Source organism: Eptatretus burgeri, chromosome 15, assembly GCF_056783735.1.
Source record: "Eptatretus burgeri isolate ZD-2024b chromosome 15, Ebu_testis_v1, whole genome shotgun sequence".
NCBI classification, from domain to species: domain Eukaryota; kingdom Metazoa; phylum Chordata; class Myxini; order Myxiniformes; family Myxinidae; genus Eptatretus; species Eptatretus burgeri.
In genome coordinates, this window is record NC_140975.1 from 3,816,840 (window position 1) to 3,839,152 (window position 22,313).

At 47.3% G+C, this 22,313-nt stretch overlaps 2 protein-coding genes across 7 annotated transcripts in view; one reads left to right on the forward strand and one right to left on the reverse strand.

Annotated features, from left to right (window-relative positions):
* BRWD3 (bromodomain and WD repeat domain containing 3) overlaps nucleotides 1-18,038 on the reverse strand; it is a 61,487-nt gene extending 43,449 nt beyond the window's left edge. For 3 of the 4 annotated variants that reach the window (XM_085856688.1, XM_085856687.1, XM_085856686.1), the window contains exons 1-9: nucleotides 17,906-18,038; nucleotides 17,755-17,813; nucleotides 17,614-17,643; nucleotides 17,410-17,469; nucleotides 9,559-9,706; nucleotides 5,621-5,716; nucleotides 4,448-4,608; nucleotides 1,053-1,274; nucleotides 734-834 (exon numbers count right to left, since the gene is read on the reverse strand). In XM_085856688.1, the coding sequence (XP_085712814.1) occupies nucleotides 734-834; nucleotides 1,053-1,274; nucleotides 4,448-4,608; nucleotides 5,621-5,716; nucleotides 9,559-9,706; nucleotides 17,410-17,469; nucleotides 17,614-17,643; nucleotides 17,755-17,813; nucleotides 17,906-18,035 (1,007 nt within the window). In that variant the 5' untranslated portion in view covers nucleotides 18,036-18,038. Of the gene's footprint in view, nucleotides 1-733; nucleotides 835-1,052; nucleotides 1,275-4,447; nucleotides 4,609-5,620; nucleotides 5,717-9,558; nucleotides 9,707-17,409; nucleotides 17,470-17,613; nucleotides 17,644-17,754; nucleotides 17,814-17,905 lie in introns of those variants that run through there. The other variant, XM_085856689.1, reaches the window with a different exon arrangement.
* Nucleotides 17,654-22,313, forward strand: part of DHDDS (dehydrodolichyl diphosphate synthase subunit) — a 53,983-nt gene continuing 49,323 nt past the window's right edge. Inside the window, exon 1 of one of the 3 annotated variants that reach the window (XM_085856694.1) lies at nucleotides 17,654-17,805. The gene's annotated coding sequence lies outside the window, so the exon portion shown is untranslated. Of the gene's footprint in view, nucleotides 17,806-18,191; nucleotides 18,453-22,313 lie in introns of those variants that run through there. The other 2 variants (XM_085856695.1, XM_085856692.1) reach the window with 2 other exon arrangements.

Genomic DNA, 22,313 nt, shown 5'->3' on the forward strand with positions numbered 1-22,313 from the left:
GTGGCTCAAATTTATATGGCTCAGGGCCAAAAACTCCATCGTATAAATTCCCATCATCCTCCGACTCGTCCTCGGCAATATCCGAATGAACACACTCAATTTCATCGCCGCTGAAATCGCTCTCCGATTCGCATCTCGCCATTGTTCACGCGCTGTTTCCGAATGGTCACGAAGTTTTCGGAGAACGTGACGTCATAGCATCTCCGGTAACTTCCGGTCTGTTTTTCGATCACTGACAAAAGTTTTGATCTAAAAGTTAATTTTAGCTTATTTTGAGTTTCAAATGCAAGAAAATAAATACCCCACGTTTATTAATGTGCTGACAACCTTCGAATCACGCGAAGTCATCAGCGACCCAAAACCTGCTCTTTAATTTGTTTATTACAACAAAACGCACTGTGTGACCGTTTGTTTACTCAGTATAATAATGTGGACACACAAGCGATCCGTTAAACAAAATCAATGGACATCAGAAAAACGGCGATGGTCATGGAAAATACAAAAAGAACACTTTAACCATAAGTACACCGATGATGTGTGTGCCCCCCCCCCCCGACCTTAACCCAAATTGGCTTCCCACTGCACACTCCCTGATAATAACCCCAAACATCCTGCTGCATGCTCCATCCATAACCCCAGGTGATCTCCCGCTGAGCACATCTTGACCTGAACGTCAAGTGGCCCCTCGCTGCGTGCCCCGACCATAAACACATAGCAACAAGAGAGTACTAACTTAAACTTGAGTGTTGATACGTCCCACTGCCAGAAACACACGGAGCCATCTTCGCTACTTGAGGCCAGGTACCTTGAACTACCCCTGCACATCGGTGAGAACTGCACACATTCACAAGCACACATCGTGTTGTGGCACATTTCAGCAGTTTAGTACCAGTATGGTAGCAGCAAAAATGAGAGCAATACGGGGAAACGGAAAAGAAAGACAGAAATACGAGAGACGAGTTGGAAAGGAAAAGCGACTCAGACGTGTCCTTCCTATCCGAAAGCAAACGGACATCGGCAGGTGAGAAGAACCCAAATTGCCACAGGATAACCTGCAAGGAAGTGATGGAGGCCCCGTGTCCTTGGAGAACAGCGACGGGAGCGCAAGCCCGAAGGCTCCACACCCGCACCACATGGTCGCAGCTTCCCGACGCCACAAGCGTGTTCTCATAGTTGACCGCGAGGTCCGCGATTTCCGCCGCGTGTCCGCGCAGCGTTGCGAGGAGATGTCCGTCTTCGGCGCACCACACTTTCACCAGACAGTCATCCGACCCCTGCACTCAGGAGGATGGAGGGAACAGTCAAAAGAGCCACCCTTGTTTACAACGGTCACGTGCAGGGGTTTTCTTCCACTGAGATCATGGCTCATGGAAGAATTAAATAACGGTCATAGGTGAACACGAGAACCGCATCTGAGGGGAGTGGGGCAGGAAAAGTGCAAAACAGGCAAGGAAAACACAGGTAAGTCTGAAAGGAGAACAAAATGGAACAGATAGACAGGAGAATACAGTGGATCGGGACAGCGATACAAGGGGGGGGGGGGTACAGACAGACAAAATAAAGAGACAGGATATTTATTTAAAAAGTCACCGATGCTCGCTGAAAAGAACAAAGGTCAACGAACCGGTGTTACCCGTCACCACAAGGATTTGGAAGATGTATGAAGGGCTGAAAGATCTGATGTCAAGCGAGCCTGGTTTTGAGCTCGAGATTTCCTAATGATGGAAAGGCACCGATTTTAGGCCTTGCGGATTGGTTGTAGGTTTCTTATTGGTCGGCCTAGCCATTTTATAAAGTTATACGAGTATCATGAAGGGTCTTGCACACATACCACATGCTGGACAACAACATAAGCACAGAACCACACTATATGGGATTTGAACTCAAGATTTGAATGGGAGCAGTTTGGTGCGTCGATGGGGAACAAGCAAAGCTATATCGTACCTTCTTCTTCCAGGTGGAGATGGAAAGGCAGATGCCTGATAGTTCGACTCTTGAAAGAGCATTACGGAAGTTGAGAACCTCTAACTATGAACAGGAAAATGAACAGATGAGGTTTCGACATCGGGAATGAAGTGATGGATGAGGGAACGAGATCCTGGTGAATGGAGTCTCAGGCACCGAGTCAGCGGGTGAACGGATTACTGATCGGTATTTAACAAAGACAGCAGACCCGACGGGGTGATGCTTCGACCTGATTGGCTGAGGCTTTGGTGGCTCTCAAAAGACAGCAACGTTTCAGCAACAGATTGAGGAATCCAGATGCGCACGTGAAGAGGAGGAAAGATCGCTTGAATGTCTGACAAACTACATCCAGACTGAACCATTTGGTGAAATGAGAGTTGGAAAGTTGACGGATGAAGTGACACCGCCTGCCAAGCATTTACTGTTCAACACCACGGGGGTAGGTGATAAGACCTCACGCCGAGTCAGTCAGAACGTTCGGAAATGCTCGTGTGCCACAAGGTCATGAATCAACTGGGTGAACAAAAAGGCCGCAACTCCTTCATCCGACAGTCCCGGGGAAATGTGTTCGCTTTCAAGCCACGTTTCCAATCAAATTGGCCTGTAAACTGTCATCCTCATGCAGTGTCACTGAGGAGTGCTGCACCATGAAGTACTTACATATAAGCAGGTACTCATGTCCACACTTGAAGTTCTGAAAGCTCTCGTGTCTGTCAGTCATCTCCTAAAACCGTGACCTTTGGACTGGAGAATGGAAGTCCGCTTCGTGGGATACATCTCAAAAGTGAGAAAAGGACATATGCAGTGATACAGTGATGGGGAAGGTGTGTTCCTATATTGAGAAAATAAAAATGAGAAAGGGGGGAAAAAAAAAAAAAAAAACATCTCATTTTTATAAAACGTTCTCTCAAACACTATTGAGGAGATGGAGGAGATTGGGACCATACTCTGTGCAGAGCGTTGGTGCTGCTTAAGCAGTCTCCTTGGTTATTGGGAACAATCCTGGACGGGGTCGCCACCCCGACACAGCATATCAGCATGCTGGCACTCATTTTGCCGACCTCAGAAGGATGACAGGCCGAGTTAACCCCTCCTGGTATTAATTCAACAGCCGAGCAGGATTTGAACTCAGGACGCTAGGATCCGAAGCCCATCACCCTTACCATTAAGCCAACACCAGGCATAAACACTATTGAGAGTGACCAGATGTAATACAACTAGTAGTAGTAGTAGTAGTAGTAGTAGTAGTAGTAGTAGTAGTAGTAGTAGTAGTAGTAGTAGTATTCTTTTGCAAACAAGGAACTGGTGAGTGATCTGACAGAAGAGCCTCCAGGTTTCAACCTCCCTCGGAAACAGTGGTCTGCACTCAACAGGATCCGTACACTCCATGCAAGGACATCACACCACCTCCACAAATGGGATTTCAAAGACAGCCCAGCATGTGACTGTGGTCACCCAGATCAGATTATTCATCACATTGTGAATGAGTGTCCCCTGCAGAAATTTGATGAAGGATTTAGGGCAATCCAAATAATAACAGACAGTGCTGTGACTTGGCTGTTCAAATTAGACTTGGATATGAGAGCTGTAATTTGCCATACAGATGACTACGACTAGTACTACTAGTTTAACGACCATTTTCCCATATTAGGTGGTTGGTTGACTGATCACCCCTCTCTACATAGTCCTGTCGGAAGCATCCTCTTCCATTAACCCGAACGACGACAAGTCTCTACCGATCGCATCCTTCCAGGTCTTTTTTCGGTTTACCTCTTGGTCTTTTCCCCTCAACTACTAAACCAGTGACTTTCTTGACAAACTTATCTCTCTTTCTCACCACGTGCACAAAACAGTTTACTCCTCTCTTTCTCAACTCTTCCTCAGTTTGACGAGCTTTGCATGTCCACCCCCCCCCCCAGTTCAAGTGTTTATGTCCAACCTCAGCATGTCCAACCCCACCCCCCCTCCCTTTGATCTCAGCTTCACTTCTACTCTGCTGTTAGCGCTTGCTCCCCCACCCCTCTCTTTTCCATTATGTGCCCTTCCATTCTGCTCTAGCTCTTTCATGAGCCTCAATCAAGTATACTAAAAATAAAAAGTCTGCCCAAACAAACAGATTCTCCTTAAAACACAAAACAGTCTCTAGAGTCGAGTAGCTACTCATTTTAGCAACAACCGTTTTTTTTGTTTTTTTTCAATCAGAAAACCACCAAGACGTCTCCCACCAATCGCTTCAAGAAAAGACAATGCACTGACAAACATCATCAGAATTTAAAACTGGTGTCCAAAACCATCTGCCTCGCCATTCGACCTTTCATTCGAGGCATCACATGATTGCTCATACAAGTGGAAAACGACATCACACAAGTGGAGACCAAACATGGAGGCAAGTTCTCCGGACGGAGGAAAAGTGACGCGACGGAGAAGCATTTCCATCTGGCATGACCCGCACCGACACGCCGAGGAGCGGACGAACACACACCGTGAATATCCTTCGCCCGGTGCGGTCGAAGGCGAGGCAGTAAACGGAGGACAGGTGGCCGAGGATCCGGCAGTGCATGTAAGCGTGCTGGAAGGATGAGGTAGCGAACAGACATTGCGGGTGTGCGGTGCCACAATGCTCTCGGCTGGCCAGCACCGCGGCTGTCCATCGATGAAGCATCAAGTGGACGTTGGGAAGAAGAGGAGCATGACAGGATCATATTAATGGAGACAGCATAATCATAACTGACTATACCAACACTCATATTAACATAACACAAACCAAGAGCAGAAAAGTATATATTTGAAAAGTTCATTGAGTGATTTATCGAATCTCACAAGCTGGAGCACATACACTAAGAAGTGTGTGTGTGTGTGTGTGTGTGTGTGTGTGTGTGTGTGTGTGTGTGTGTGTGTGTGTGTGTGTGTGTGTGTGTGTGTGTGTGTGTGTCCACATCTCAATAGGCTTCTTACCTGTCTGGATGTTCATGCATCCATGCAAATGAAAGTGGGGATCAAATTTGGGTTTACCTCCCCTCCCCTTGCCCCCCCACTCCCAAAAGCACCTTTGCAAATGTAAAACAATATTACCCACATTCACCACTTTATAGGCAAATCCGGTTGGATGGCGTAGACAAAATTCATATAAACCAAGGGTGAACCTTTGCTTGGTCCTCCACCTGACAAATCCATTTGCTAAACAATATCCCAGGAAATGCAAACAATGAGATGATGCAGAACAAGGATTGATTTGAGCAATCATCCTCTCCTTTGGTGTTAAAACAAATGACTACATGGGCAAAAAGACAGGAGTGAAAGTTCAAATCCATACAAACTTAAATTTGAAACATTCAAAAACCTGCTCACACATCAACGACAGCACCGGTAGCAATGCATCGTAAATCCTTGATAAATGTCATCCATAACGTTTACCGGTCATGTTCAAAACACCTCCGAGCAGACGCTCAATTCATGTAAACTAACGAGGGACCGTGCAAGAGCCCAGACGGGCAAAGAAGCCTACTGAACCCTCTGCATGAGAATCACGATGGATGCTACTACACCTTGTCAATCGATGGAACAGTGAGAAAGGGCACGGAACGAGTGGAAGGGAAGGAAATGGAGCACGTGTGGGGGAAAAAAAATAAATAAATACATAAATCGCAGAGCGTACCGAGGTTGGGCTGCACGGTGGAAGGAGGAGGGAGTAGAGGTTGCCGATGACGGAGAGCCGTGGATTTCGAGCCGTGCCATGCCACTTGCCTGCGATCTGCACCGGTGAGCACAACCCCGGGTCGGTTAGGACAACGAGGGTTCAAAACGATTCAAAATGCCTCAAACATCGGGGATAAGCAATGCTATGAAAGGTCATCATGGCTGGAGTTGAGCTGTTCAAACAACAACGCCGTGCACTACTACAAAATCAGATTGAGACACATTCATTCATCTTTGTGATTCTGAAACACCAATCTAGGAAAAACATTTGGACAGGTGCAGGATAAACCTTATATTGGTACACTGGTTTACCACCGGTAAAGCTAAAGTACCTGTTGTAAAAGCTTGCTGGCATTTTTGTATAATTAGTCTAGGTTCATTGAAGGGTGAGGAGACAGACGGCATGATGGTCATGCACTGACGGGGGGGGGGGGCAGTGAGGCCACAGTCGGACACAAACAAGCAAAGGAAGAACAAGCACGACGGGAGGGAAGAGTGGAGGACCCAACCACAGGACCCGTAACCAATATTCTGGGATCATGATTTGAAGATCGATCGTCGATGAAGTGGGGATGCTGAACAAAATTAGCTAGGGGACACCTCGTGAAAATGTGGGCCAACTCCACCAGAGGGCCAAATCCAAGATGGCTGCCACAAATATCAAAATATGGCACATATTCGTCTGAATACAAGCTTTCAATGTGTTCTCGGTGTCTAAATATAGGTTTTTGATGTCAAGGATTCCAATTCTGATGTCAAAAATAGTTATTACAGAAAAAGATGAATGATAGAGTGATTACATGCTTCAATGGAAGGCCAAAAATATTGAAAACAACCATTTATTTGTTTCCAGTCGTAATCAAAAAGTGTTTCATGCATAAAATGACGACCGTATTTTCCGGAGCATGATCTGCACTTTTTTTTAATCGGCAAAAAAGGTAAAAGTTCAGGATGCGGTTAATACACGGGCATAGGAAAAAAAAATCAGTCTTTAAAACGATCGATGCTGAATTTCAATTATATTCCAAATGAACACTTTTGTAGCAGTCAGAACTGCTGTTAAGCTCAATTTTGCCATTTAAATTTTGAAAATCGGTTCAGGTTAAGAGTTTGTACAGCGTTTTATTAAAGAAATAAATGAAAGCGGAGACGTCCGGAGTTTCGGTGCGTGGCGTATATAGAGCTTCGTGGCTCTGAGAGCGCCATTAAACTCAAAAGAAGAACACCTGGTCTCACATGCAAAGAAGATTTATTCACAATATCTGGAGTCTTTGGCAAGGACACTTGTTGAAAATAACTTTGTACTCCAAATATAGTAAACAAGAAAAACAACAGCGAGAGTGTTCTTCACGTTAAAGCCGTGCCTCTCGTAACTCACTCCCAGCTGCAACCTTTTTTGTCCTGCCTCCGTTCGAGGGAAATCACACCGGTTACATTCGACGAGCGAACGGATCCTATCCGGTCTCTGGAGGGAAAGGACCGCTACAAGTCTAATAATACTAATATTACTTTTTTTCAAATGAGATCCTGTTCTTGGCGGTGTAGTTGTTGTTGTGAAGGTAATGTTGAGGTATAATGTTGAGGTAATATTAATTTTTTTAGATGAGATCCTGTTCTAGGCGGTGTTGTTGTCATTGTGAAGGTCATGTTGAGGACTTTTTTTTTTTCAGATGAGATCCTGTTCTCGGCGGTGTAGTTGTTGTTGTGAAGGTAATGTTGAGGTATAATGTTGAGGTAATATTAATTTTTTTAGATGAGATCCTGTTCTAGGTGGTGTTGTTGTCATTGTGAAGGTCATGTTGAGGACTTTTTTTTTTTCAGATGAGATCCTGTTCTTGGCGGTGTAGTTGTTGTTGTGAAGGTAATGGTAATGTTGAGGTATAATGTTGAGGTAATATTAATTTTTTTAGATGAGATCCTGTTCTAGGCGGTGCAGTTGTTGTTGTGAAGGTAATGGTAATGTTGAGGTATAATGTTGAGGTAATATTAATTTTTTTAGATGAGATCCTGTTCTAGGCGGTGCAGTTGTCGTTGTGAAGGTAATGATGAGGACTTTTTTTTTCAGATGAGATCCTGTTCTAGGCGGTGTAGTTGTCGTTGTGAAGGTAATGTTGAGGTTATATTATTTTTTGTTTAGATGAGATCCTGTTCTAGGCGGTGTAGTTGTCGTTGTGAAGGTAATATTTATTTTTTTTCAGATGAGATCCTGTTCTCGGCGGTGTAGTTGTTATTGTGAAGGTAATGTTGAGGTATAATGTTGAGGTAATATTTATTTTTTAGATGAGATCCTGTTCTAGGCGGTGTTGTTGTCGTTGTGAAGGTAATGTTGAGGACTTTTTTTTTCAGATGAGATCCTGTTCTTGGCGGTGTAGTTGTTGTTGAAGGTAATGGTAATGTTGAGGTATTCTGTTGAGGTAATATTAATTTTTTTAAGATGAGATCCTGTTCTAGGCGGTGTAGTTGTCGTTGTGAAGGTAATGTTGAGGACTTTTTTTTTTTCAGATGAGATCCTGTTCAAGGCGGTGTAGTTGTTGTTGTGAAGGTAATGTTCAGGTAATATTTATTTTTTGCAGATGAGATCCTGTTCTCGGCGGTGAAGTTGTTGTGAAGGTAATGTTGAGGTAATATTTTTTTTGATGAGATCCTGTTCTAGGCGGTGTAGTTGTTGTTGTGATATTAATTTTTTCAGATGAGATCCTGTTCTAGGCGGTGTAGTTGTCGTTGTGAAGGTAATGTTGAGGTAATATTAATTTTTTTCGATGAGATCCTGTTGTAGGTGGTGTAGTTGTCGTTGTGAAGGTCATGTTGAGGACTTTTTTTTTTTCAGATGAGATCCTGTTCTCAGCGGTGTAGTTGTTGTTGTGAAGGTAATGGTAATGTTGAGGTATAATGTTGAGGTAATATTAATTTTTTTAGATGAGATCCTGTTCTGGGCGGTGTAGTTGTCGTTGTGAAGGTAATGTTGAGGACTTTATTTTTTTTCAGATGAGATCCTGTTCTTAGCGGTGTCGTTGTTGTGAAGGTAATGTTGAGGTAATATTAATTTTTTCATAGCAAAAAGACTTTAATTTGATATATTTAAGAAGCGAATGTAAGAAGAATTCTACGTTCGCTTCTTGGCTTTGCCTATGCCATATTAATTTCTCGATTTATTATGCGCATTTATAGATTAACACAATGCCTCAATCCGGTCGTCGTTTACAAAAGCTACGGAACGGCCTGTGTGGTTGATTGAAAGTTTTTTTTTTTTTTGCACGGACGGCCACGCAAGTATGGCCACGCACGTATGGCCACACGAGAGCAAAGGAACGGCCTGTGTGGTTGTTGTTTCTGGCACGTGGTTTGAAAGTTTTTTTATTTTATTTTTGCACGTACGGCCACGCACGCACATGAGAGTGAAGGAACGGCCTGTGTGGTTGTTGTTTCTGGCACGTGGTTTGAAAGTTTTTTTTTTTTTTTTTTTTTTTTTTTTTTTTTTGCACGTACGGCCACGCACGCACAAGAGAGTGAAGGAACGGCCTGTGTGGTTGTTGTTTCTGGCATGTGGTGTGAAAGTTTTTTTTTTTTTTTGCACGTACGGCCACGCACTAGTATCATAAATTACAGCTAGTCCTTGCATTACACAGGCCTTGTGTTTGGAACAGTTGGATCCAAGTTTGATCTGTGCAAATAAATAATTAAAACAAAAATAAAAACAATGTAAGGTTTTAAAAAGTAAGTAATGCAAAATACCTGAGATTTGACTACGTTTTCCATAACCATATTTATGACAACATACTAGTATAATCACGATGAAGTGAAAGCCTCAGGCTAAAATAAATAAATAAATAAAATGTGATAATAATTTTTTAAAATACAAAAAATAAAGAAATACAAAAAGAGAAAGCATGCATAAACCTTCAGTACGAAGGAGGGAGTTGCGACCAACACCAAACAATGAACGAATTCCCGGGACACCGCCGGGCACAGCGCATTCCACCAGCGGTACCAACCGCTCACAAAGGTGCAGAAGGTGATCTGGAGGCAGGTGTGCATACTGCGTTGCCTAGGGAAGAACATGGGTTCATGTACATAGTGAAAATTCGACATTTGATACGTATCTCCTATGTAATTATGTAAATATATAAGATGCACCCTGAGCCTCTGATTAATGTAAAAAAAAAAGAAAACAAAACAAAACTAGAAGGGCATTCGGTAATGCCTGATCCACGAGAACATGTCGGGCCCAATACATTTTTGAGTTATCATGCCACATATCGTTTTTGGCCCGATCTCTCAACGGCGAAGAATAACTAAAAAAAAAAAAATACTCATATCCAAATGCGGATCTTCACCAAAATCGAATGAATTCGTCATGGTCTACACACCCAACGTGTCCACCAAGTTTCATCAAAATCCGTCAACAACTTTTTGAGATATTTTGCCACATATCATTTTTAGCCCTGTCTCTCACTGGTGAAGAATCACTTTAAAATTTCTAGTAGTCGGATCCGGATCCGGATCTTCACCAAAATCTAATCAGTTCGTCCTTGTCACACATCGAGCCTGTCCACAAAATTTCATCCGAATCCATCTACTTTTTGCAATATCCTGCACACAGATAGACAGACAGACAGACAGACATGAAAAATCACTCCGAGAGTGACAACTTGGCAAAACAGCACAAAGTAGAACAGCACTCGGTAGAGTACACACCTCTGCCAGGTGGAACAGTTCATATTTTGTATCCCACTGATGGGCTGGATCCGAATCAAAATCCAATCCGCTTGTTCTTGTCGCCTATCCAACTCATCCATGTTGTTTTGTCATAACTCGTCCACAACCTTTTGAGATATCGTGATATATTTAGTTTTTGGCTCCATCTGTCAATTTTAGAAATTAGGCCTGTGTTGACCTTTTGACCTTAAAATTAATTGGTAGTTGAATTCAGCGACCTGACGTGAAAACGCTTTTCAAATTTCAAGTCAATCGGATGAAAATTGAGGATTTTAGAAAATTTTGCCCAAATTGGCCTTTTTTTTTTACCTCAAAATTAATAGGTGGTTGAATTCAGTGATCTGATATGTAAATCGTTTTCAAATTTCAAGTCAATCGGATGAACATTGACAATTTTTGAAACAATCAAAAAATCTGGCCTATTTTGGGTTGGCTTCATGGCCTATGTTGACCTTTTGATCGATGATAACCTCAAAAGTAATAGGTGGTTGAATTCACTGACTGGACATGCAAATCCTGTTCAAATTTCAAGTCAATCGAATGAAATTTGAGGATTTTAGAAATCTCACATTAGTTGTGCACCTTTGGCCGATGTTGACCCTTTGACCTAAAAAAAAAACAACAAAAACAATAGGGTTCTTCTTTATGACAAACTCTACGATGTGGTGAAGTTTCGTGAATATAGGTTTAAAATTGTGACCTGTAGGAGATAGATGGACAGACAGACAGACAAACAGACAGACAAAATCGGCTAACCAATATCCTCGAAAAATCTTTGATAATGCAAGTAACAAACAGACAGCGAGGGGTGAAAACATGACCTCCTTCACCTTCGGTGGCGAACGTAATAAAGTACAACACTCAGACAGTAGAGGTTCAAGCACGCAGTACATACACGGCCATCAGGGCATCCATCGACACAGAGACGCACCAATGGCGTCATAGTGACAGCTGGGCTGGCAGAATGACCTGAAGGTACGGACGCTCACCTCTGAGCTGTCTTGCCTGGGTTTGAATCCCAACCCAGGCATAAACTGTCATCCTGGTGTTTCACAGGAAGGGCGATTCATCAATATGTGTGCCTGTCCCTCGGAGGGACATTAAACGGGGTGTCCAGTCTACCGGCATTCGTTGATGGTATTAAGGAACCCACGGTGTCCTTTGTGAAGAGTCGGTGCGTTATCGCCGGTACCCAGGACAAATTACAAATTCCTGTCCTAACCTACAGAGGGCTGTTTAGGAAATAAAGGGGATGGGGGAGGGGGGGAGGACTGATCAGATGTCATACACAAAACATTGCTTTGGAAGGTGGATGGGTGTTTCTCAGAGTGTACCGGAGGGGGGGATGTGACACCATCAAGGAATAGTGAGTGTCCAGTATGAAACTCCCATTGAAAGAGGAGAATTTTTTTTTTTTTGGTATACCTTGTCGAGGCTCGTGTGAGAGCTAACACACAACGCACATCAAGGGAGCATGAGACAAGAGGGGTGGGAGTGGGAGGGACAAGACAGTGGGGAACAGACACATTAGGAGATCTGTGGAAGGGAGAGGGATGGGATGGGGAACATGGGGAATAGAAGATGGACATTACAGGGACTTTCAGGAAGGAAAGCAGGGAATTTTAAGGAAGTGGGCTTGGATGGATTATCAGGGGTAGAAAAGATCGAGTATTTGGATGGGGGATGAGAAGAGGTGGTGGTGAACAGGTGTTTTGAAAGCCTGGAGGGAAGAATGGGAAAGAATAGAGTGAGAGAGTTTATTCCAAAGGCGGGAAAAAAAGAGGAATGAAAGAGTGAAGGTGAGCAGTGATTCGTGATTTTGATAGTTTTACCAGAAGGGGGTTGTTGGCGTACCTTGAGCGCCCTGAGGAAATGTGGAGGGGACAAATCACAGAGAGAGAGAGAGCAGGGAGGGTGCGAGGCTGGAGAGGAGACGGTAGAAGACAGAAAAACCACCGACCAACCTGCGGTGAGAGAGTGAGAGGCCCAAAGACTCAGCCTCATTGCGGGAGATGCCAATGATCCGAAATGCCCTGGTTTCTACAGCGTGAAGCCGAGAAAGGTGGGAGGCAGGAGCACCAGCCGAGAGGGGAGAGCAGTACTCCATCAGGCTTCGGACAAAAGCTTTGTAAGTGGTCAGGAGCTCTGGAGGGCCGAAGAAGGACTTTGCACGACGGAGAATTCCCAGTCGGCGACTGGCTTTGGAGGCGAGGTTTGAAATGTGGCTTTCCCAGGAAAGGTCATAGCAGATAGTGAAACCCAATAGCTTGAAAGAAAGGACTTCTTCCAGAGGGTTGTTGAGAAAGTGGATGGGTGGGTTTTCTAAACGGTCCTTTCGAAGAGACATAGTGAGAGTGTGAGATTTGTCCGGATTGAAAGACATGTTCCATGTGTTGGACCAGTTTGTGATTTTATCCAGATCTGCAGTGAGCGAAGAAGCTGCTGCTTGCTGGTCTGAGGGATGACAGATGGTACGGCAGAGGGTGGAGTCATCAGCAAAGAGATATAGAGGATTTTCCAGAGAGTCGGAGAGATCATTGATGAAAACCAGAAAAAGAACAGGGCCCAGAACGCTACCTTGAGGAACTCCAGCCTGGACAGGAAGAGGGGATGAAAGAACTCCATTTAGGGCCACACGGTGACTGTGACAGGAGAGGAAGTCTCCGAGCCATGAGTGGAGATGGCCTTGGATACCATGGGAAGAGAGTTTTGTGAGTAGGGCAGGGTGCCAGACTGTCAAAAGCACGTGATATGTCCAGGGATACGGCTCAGATTTCCTGTCTGGCATTGAGGACCTCCATCCATAGTTGGGAGAGCAGAAGCAGCATATCCAGGGTAGAGTGACCTGTTCTGAAACCAAATTGATCGGAAATCAAGCCATTGGAGAAGAGGAAGGATTTCATGTCTGAAGCGATGATGGATTCCATAACCTTGCTGATGATTGGGAGAAGGCTGATTGGTCTGTAGTTGCAGGGATCTGTTTTTGCACCTTTTTTGTGCAGGGCAGTGATGTTTGCAGATTTCCAAGCAGATGGCAGATGACCTTGAGCAAATGAGAGGGTGACTAGAACAGAGAGAGGGTGAGCAAGAGCAGAAGAGCAGGCTTTGAGGACACGTGGGATGATGCCATCTGGAACGGATGCAGAATCTGAGTCGAGGTTTGTCAGCAAGCTCTCCACCTTGTTAGGAGAAAAGGATACAGAGTCCAGGGACAGTTGGGTGCGACTGGGTAAGGTGGGTAGAGAAAGTGATGGGTTCTTGACACAAGATTTATCTGCAAACACCGAGTTTAGGCATTCAGATTTTTCACGTGCGGTATCAGCAGTGCGGCCATTTGAGGTAAGGGAGGGGATGGAGGGGGAACATACACCAGAAACAGATTTGATTAAACGCCACCAGGATTTTGAGGAGGGAGAGAGGTTTGAGAGATCAGACTTGAGATGAGAAAGATGTTGTTTTCTGGCTCCCCTTAGGGTAGATACACACTTGTTCCGAGCTTTATAGAAGGAACGGAGATTGCCCTCAGTTGGGTTTGCTTTCCATGAGGCAAAGGCAAGTTGTTTCAGGACAACTGCCTCGCCACAAGCTTCCGTGAACCAAGAGAGGGAAGAAGGGTAGGACAACTGAAGACGAGAGGGGATAAGTCTGTGCATGAGGGAGAGCAAGTTTCTTTGAAAGAATTCCCAGGATGAGTTGATGTTGGAGAAAGTAGTGATAGGAGACCAGTCTATAAGTTTGAGGGCTGCTTGGAGACCTTGCCAGTCAGCTTGAGTGAAATGCCAGACTCGACGGCGCTGAGGTGGTTCTCTGATAATAGCCAGAGAGATGTCCACTTTGACATGGACATGGTCAGAATAAACGATTGGATCGGAAGAAGAGCAGCAGATATTGTCAGGGAAATTTGTCAAAATCAGATCCAGAAGAGATGGAGTACCATTGGTTGAGATCCGGATCGGGAAGTTGACCGATTGAGTCAGTCCCAATGAGTCACAGAAAGCTTTTGCTGAGGTGCCACGACAGGTGAGAGAGGTACCCACACCTAGTCAACTGGCATGATGACAATTGAAGTTGCCACATATGAGGAAGAGAGAGTTTGGATGAGAAAATAGAAGTTGGTCCATGTTTTCAGATAGTGAGGTGTAGATGGAGTCATCACTGTTAGGTGGACGGTACAGTGCACATATAAACATGAGGTGGGAGTTGAGGGGAAGCCGTAGCCAGAGGTATTCCTGGGGGTGTGGGGGAGTGAGGGCAGTGCATGGAGAGTGAGGAATAGTCTTTGATGAAGAGAGCAACTCCTCCACCAGGACGAGGCTCAAGTCTGTCATACCAGAGGAGGGAGTAACCAGGGAGAGATACTTGGGAGTCAGACACGTCTTGGGGGAGGAAAGTTTCTGTGAGGAAGATAATGTCTGGTTTGTCAGTGGCAACCTGTATGGAAAGATCTGAAAGGTTTGAGCGAAGGCCCCGAATATTTGAGGTCCACACTTTTAATGAAGAGGTAGGGGAGGAGGCTTTGGGTGCAGGGGGTGGGGGAGGGGGGGGGAAGGACAAGGGATGAGGAGGGGAGGTAAGGAGGGTTGTTGAAAGAGTGTGGGGGATTGCAGAATCGCTAGGGGAGGGCGCATAATGAGGAGGAGAAGAGGCCCTGTGGTGCTGGGGGAGAGGGGGGGGGAAGAAGGCAGTTGAGGATTTGAGGAAGTGGAGTGAAGAGATGGAGGTGAGAGGGCAGTGGAAGGAGGCAGCTTTGTGGATGAGAGGGGGGGAAACTTTGAGAAGGATGAGTGAGGGGGATGAAAGGTGGGACAAAGGTGAGGGGGAATTTTTGAGAGAGGTGAGAGGGAGGCTTGGAGGGAGAAGAGTGGGATGGTTGCTTTGAGAGTGAGAGTGAGGGGTGAGTTGGCACTGAAGTTGGAAAAAAAGAATGGTTGATGGAAAGCGAGCATTCATAGCAAACTGGGTTTTAAAAAAAAGTTTTAGGTCAGAGATGCGATTTAACACAATTCTTGATGGATGCAATAAAAGCGAATTCAGAGAATGGAGAGAAGAAACGCTGTAACAGTTGGATTTTTTTAGGCAAGGAATGAAGGAGAGGTCGAATTTAGAGCAGTCTGTTAAAATAGCAGAAGAGTAGTGCATTATGAAACAGTAAAGAGTACCACATGTGTGAAAGACGAAGATGAAGCATTATAAGATATCGTTTTTGTTATTATTATGAATGTTTGAGAGAGTTTTCAACAGATTAGATCATGGAAGTGTTGTAGAAAAAAAAAAAATCGAGGACGAAGAAGATGAGGAGGAAGAATAAGAGGAAGAAGAAGAGGCGATGAAGAAGAAGAAGAAGTAGAATCAGGAGAAAGGTGGGGGTTTTTTTTTTAGGTTAGAAATAGAGAGATTAGTTGGAAGAAATGGGGGACGGTAGGAAAGTAGGGAGGATAGGAATTGAAGGTAATGGGGAGAAAAAACAAATAAAACGATGAATTCTAGGAAAATATCTGAGTACGAGCTGTACTTTGTTTTTGTTCACCAAATTTACAGTTGAAAATGCCGATCATTCAGAATCAATATGATGCATTGTAAACATTTCATAACTGTCTTGTATCTTACCACGCATCATGATTGTGTACAAATTAAATTAAATTATTTTGAAGATGTTTTGTGTCATTGTGAAAGAGAACGCCATACTTGAGGGGTATTTTGGAGGTGGAGGGGGGTATTTTTGTTGGAGTCACGAATTTTACATTCGGGGGGCGGGGTCAGGTGAAGTATCACCGGGTGTCAGAGGGGGAGGGGTATCAAAACAAAAGCGACATGGTCCCTCAGGAAGGAAAGGGTTAGGGTGGAGGGTCTCATCAGAAAGAAAGGGGAGGGTGGAGGGACTCATCAGGCAATCACTGAAAGGGAGTGAGAAAGACGACAATTGGGGAGGAGGGGGGGGGGTGAGGGGTGCATTGTGCACATTAAGGCACAATATGAATGAAGTGAAGGACTCACGAACACCACACACACACCAAACATCTGGTTCTCCTGCTCCCCCGACCCCATGACCCCCCGGTCCATTCGAGCTGGGAGTGCACGTGGAATGATGATTACAGAGACCCACACGACCTCACCGAAACCCATTTACCCCGAGGACCCCAGCGTGGTCGGCCTGAGGTTTACGGTAATCACCGTTCCCTCGGACATCAACTCCCGGGACCAATTAAAACACCACCGAACAATGGTGATGCTTGGACCGGGTCCCGTGGGGTCTCGGTCTTGTGAACCCAAATTAAAATACCACGGGAATCCCAATAAAGCACGTCACCGCTTGTGTGAAGTCTCACAGGTGATTACACAACGTTTACAACATCATCGAGAGGTGAACAAGCGCACAGCGAGCTCGATGTCCACACAAAAGGAAGAACAATAGGTTGCCATGAAAGCACGAGGCGTTGATAACAAAGCGATATAAACACGTCGTTTGTTTGTTTGTTGTTTTTTTATTAAAGTCGAATTCCGTGTGGACCGCGGCACTCAAACACCTTTGATTCACGAAACCAAAGGTATAAATGAAATTTGAAGTCCAGGTATATTTAAAATAATAAAATCAAATCAAATCGCATCGCCTCCAAAACCCCCCATTGCGTGTTCACACCTTCAGCCTTCTCAGTTGACCAATCACAGTGCGAGGTATTCTGTTCGCGGCGTGCAACGCCCCTGCCGATTGGCTCGCGTCAGAGGGCGTGGTTCCGAGTCACATTTCGTGACGTCAGAACGACGCGTATGCTAATGACGGATGCCCGAAGCCCCGCCCCCTTCTCCGAACGTCGCTATTTAAAAAAAAAAAATCTCGATCTTTTCGACCAAATGACCTTTCTTTTTTTTTCACCCAAATCGCGCCCACGTGATCCCAACAATCCACACGATCTTCTCCTCCATGGAACGTGCACCGATTTTGCACTTTGTCCTGACCATTTTATTATTTTTTTTTTTTGCGGGAGATTTGAGTGTGGTTCCCGGGGAATCCCTCGAACGCGACCCCGAACTCACCCACTCTCGGTAACGGCGGTCGTGTGGCGCGCCCCTCCAGTCGGTACGTCTGGGCAGCAGCTGTAAAGGAGGGTCAAGAGGGGAGGGAGCGGTGAAGTGGCCGAAGCTCGTGCTACATGTAACGAGGAATCCGCGAAGGGGGGTCCGGGGGGTCCGGGGGGGGCGGTTTGTGCATGATACAGGGAGGTGTGGGGATTCCCGTACCTTGTGCGCGTCGAGTTCAGCCCTGAGAGTCTGTCCGGGTGAAGGGAAGAAAGACACAAAGGGGGGAGGGGCCGTGGGTTAGTGAAGCGCTTACCCTGAGGGGGGGCGACGACCGCGTGCGGGGGACGACCCCGGAGGTACCTGTGCGGCGCCGGTGCACGGTCCGTGCGACAGGAAGCGCCCGATGAGCAGGTACAGTTCTGCAGACACGCACACCCCCCACGCGTTTAAACGGGTGTGCGCGGCCCGCACGTCGCTCTCGACGCGTTCGCACACGGCCCGACGGACCCACCGGACTCGAGGCGCGAAGGCCGGGCGTGCGCGGGCCCTGCGGTGCCCATGTCGTGCCGCGCGGGCGGGCTCCGTGCCTGGCCCGGCGCTCCTCGCTGCTCCCCCTGCTCTCCGCGATCCGCCGCCTCCATGTCGGGGACGGGCCGCAGCCTCCGCGCTCACAAAATAGTGCTTCCGTGCGACGGACCAGCGCGACCGCGCCGACAATCGTAACGCGTGATATAAGTAACGTTAGGCCGCCACACACGGTTTGGGAGGCGTTCGGGGCTCCATTTAGCGCCTTGGACCGAGAGGCGATCAGGCGATGTGCCGGTAGTTCGTCCGGGCGCCGCTTCACTCCGCACGCGCGGAGGGATTTGGCTTCGAGTGCTTCGGTTTTGCGTGTGACGTCACGACGGCGGATCTGGCCTCCTGTGCGAGCGACGGCCACGTCAGGTTGGAGTCGCTGCGATCCTTGCGTTGCGACCAACGAACTCCGGGTGTTCCGTCTCCATCCCGGACTTCTGCGTCGAGCCGGCGATTCTACCAGGACTATCCGCGTCTTTCGGGTACCGTAAACCGGTCGCGACTCCTTGTCCAAAACACCTGAAATAAATCGATCGCCGATCGGTCATTGAGTCTTCGATAAGGTACATTGTGTCCTTTTAACGATGTAATCTCACGGATGGCGATCAAGGCCGACCTCGGTATCCCGTGAAAGAACTGGACCGACTGGGTGTACGTAGATCTTCAGGAGATGAGGGTGGATAAATAAATCAATCCCTGGGAAAACACCGATGGATCGATCATGTGGGTCTGATGTAATAACCAGCGATGGACGGACAAATATAGATAATCCGAGATTCGAACCACTCGAGAACCGGCCCAGAGATACCAGAACTGGAGGGAACACCAGACAGTCGAACATTATGGTCAGTTATGTCTAAAACAGCTTCAGATAGGTCGATGAACCACCCCTCTTCCACTACCCCTCTTCCACTACCCCTCTTCCACTACCCCTCTTCCACTACCCCTCTTCCACTACCCCTCTTCCACTACCCCTCTTCCACTACCCCTCTTCCACTACCCCTCCTCCACCATCTCTCCTCCACTACCCCTTCTCCACTACCCCTTCTCCACTACCCCTTCTCCACTACCCCTTCTCCACTACCCCTTCTCCACTACCCCTTCTCCACTACCCCTTCTCCACTACCCCTCCTCCACCATCCCTCCTCCTCCATCCCTCCTCCTCCAAATGCCCTCTCACTACCACTGCTCTCCAAACATACCCACTAACTTCTAAATACCACCCACTAACCCTCCCCTCTTAATTCACCACACACCCCCTCCTCTAAATCCACCGCACAACTCCTCCTCTAAATCCACCGCACAACCCTCTCCTCTAAATCCACCATACACCCCTCCTCCTCTACATCCACCGCACAGCTCCTCTAAATCCACCACACAGCCCCTCCTCTCAATCCACCGCACAACCCCTTCCTCTAAATCCACCGCACAACCCCTCCTCTAAATCCACCGCACAACCCCTCCTCTAAATCCACCACACAGCCCCTCCTCTCAATCCACCGCACAACCCCTTCCTCTAAATCCACCGCACAGCCCCTCCTCTAAATCCACCGCACAACCCCTCCTCTAAATCCACCGCACAACCCCTCCTCTAAATCCACCGCACAACCCCTCCTCTAAATCCACCGCACAACTCCTCCTCTAAATCCACCGCACAACCCTCTCCTCTAAATCCACCATACACCCCTCCTCCTCTACATCCACCGCACAGCTCCTCTAAATCCACCACACAGCCCCTCCTCTCAATCCACCGCACAACCCCTTCCTCTAAATCCACCGCACAACCCCTCCTCTAAATCCACCGCACAACCCCTCCTCTAAATCCACCACACAGCCCCTCCTCTCAATCCACCGCACAACCCCTTCCTCTAAATCCACCGCACAGCCCCTCCTCTAAATCCACCGCACAACCCCTCCTCTAAATCCACCGCACAACCCCTCCTCTAAATCCACCACACAAACCCTCATCTAAATCCACCGCACAACCCCTCCTCTAAATCCACCACACAACCCCTCCTCTAAATCCACCGCACAACCCCTCCTCTAAATCCACCGCACAACCCCTCCTCTCAATCCACCGCACAACCCCTCCTCTAAATCCACCGCACAACCCCTCCTCTAAATCCACCGCACAACCCCTCCTCTAAATCCACCGCACAACCACTCCTCCAAATACACTGCACAACCCCTCCTCCAAATACACTGCACAACCCCTCCTCTAAATCCACCACACAAACCCTCCACTAAATCCAACGCATAAACCCTCCGCGAAATCCACCGCACACCCCTCCTCTAAATCCACCACACAACCCCTCCTCTAAATCCACCGCACACCCCCTCCTCTAAATCCACAGCACAACCACTCTTTTAAATCCACTGCACAGCTCCTCATCGAAATCCGCCGCAAAACCCCCTCCTCTAAATCCACCGCACAACCCCTCCTTTAAATCCACCACACAACCACTCCTCTAAATCAACCCCAGGACCGCTCCACAAATCCACCGCACAACCACTCCTCCCAATCAACCCCATGACCGCTCCTCTAAATCCACCGCACATCCCCTCCTCTAAATCCACCGCGCAACCACTCCTCTAAATCCACTGCACACCACTCCTCCAAATCAACCCCACGACCGCTCCTCCAAATCCAACGCACAACCCCTCCTCTAAATCCACCGCACAGCCCCTCCTCTAAATCCACCGCACAGCCCCTCTAAATCCACCACACAACCACTCCTCTAAATCCACCGCACAACCACTCCTCTAAATCCACCGCACGACCGCTCCTCCAAATGCAACGCACAACCCCTCCTCTAAATCCACCACACAACCCCTTCCTCCAAAAACACCCCACGACCGCTCCTCGAAATCCACTGCACAACCCCTCCTCTAAAACCACCGCACAACTCCTCTTCCAATTCCACCACACAACTCCTCTAAATCCACCGCACGACCACTCCTCTCAATCCACCACACAACCCTCTCCTGTAAATCCACCACACAACTCCTCCTCCAAATCCACCACACAACCACTCCTCTAAATCCACCGCACAGCTCCTCTAAATCTACCGCACAGCCCCTCCTCCAAATACACTGCACAAACCCTCCACTAAATCCACCGAATAACCCTCTAAATCCACTGCACAACCCCCTCCTCTAAATCCACCGCACAACCTCCTCTAAATCCACTGCACAACTCCTCTTCTAAATCCACCACACAACCCCTCCTCTAAATCCACCGCACAACCCCTCCTCTAAATCCACCACACAACTTCTCTAAATCCAGCGCACAACCCCTCCTCTAAATCCACCGCACAACCCCTCCTCTAAATCCACCGCACAAACCCTCCACTAAATCCACCACATAACCCCTCGTCTAAATGCAGCGCACAACCTCCTCTAAATCGACTGCACAACCCCCTCCTCTAAATCCACCACACAACTTCTTCTCTAAATCCAGCGCACAACCCCTCCTCTAAATCCACCGCACAACCACTCCTCCAAATACACTGCACAACCCCTCCACTAAATCCACCGCACAAACTCTCCACTAAATCCACCGCATAACCCCTCCTCTAAATCCACCGCACAGCCCCTCCTCTAAATCCACCGCACAGCCCCTCCTCTAAATCCACCGCACAGCCCCTCCTCTAAATCCACCACACACCCCCTCCGCCAAATTCACCACACATCCCTCTCCTCTAAATCCACCGCACAACGCCTCCTCTAAATCCACCGCACAGCCTCTCCTGTAAATCCACCGCACAGCCACTCCTCTAAATCCACCGCACAACCACTCCTCTAAATCCACCGCACAACCACTCCTCTAAATCCACTGCACAGCTCCTACTCTAAATCCACCTCACAACCCCTCCTCCAAATCCACCTCACAACCCCTCCTCTAAATCCAATTCACAACCCCTCCTCTAAATCCACCGCATCGCCCCTCCTCTAAATCCACCGCATCGCTCCTCCTCTAAATCCACCCCCCACTAACCCCCTCTCTCTCAATCCAAAACCCACTAACCCTGCCTCTCTAAATCCACCCCCATTAACCCTCCGTCTCTAAATCCACCCCCACTAACCCTCCCTCTCTAAATCCACCCCCACTAACCCTCCCTCTCCAAATCCACCCCCACTAACCCTCCTTCTCTAAATCCATCCCCACTAACCCTCCCTCTCCAAATCCACCTCCACTAACCCTCCGTCTCTAAATCCACCCCCACTAACCCTCCCTCTCTAAATCCACCCCCACTAACCCTCCCTCTCCAAATCCACCCCCACTAACCCTCCCTCTCTAAATCCACCCCCACTAACCCTCCCTCTCCAAATCCACCCCCACT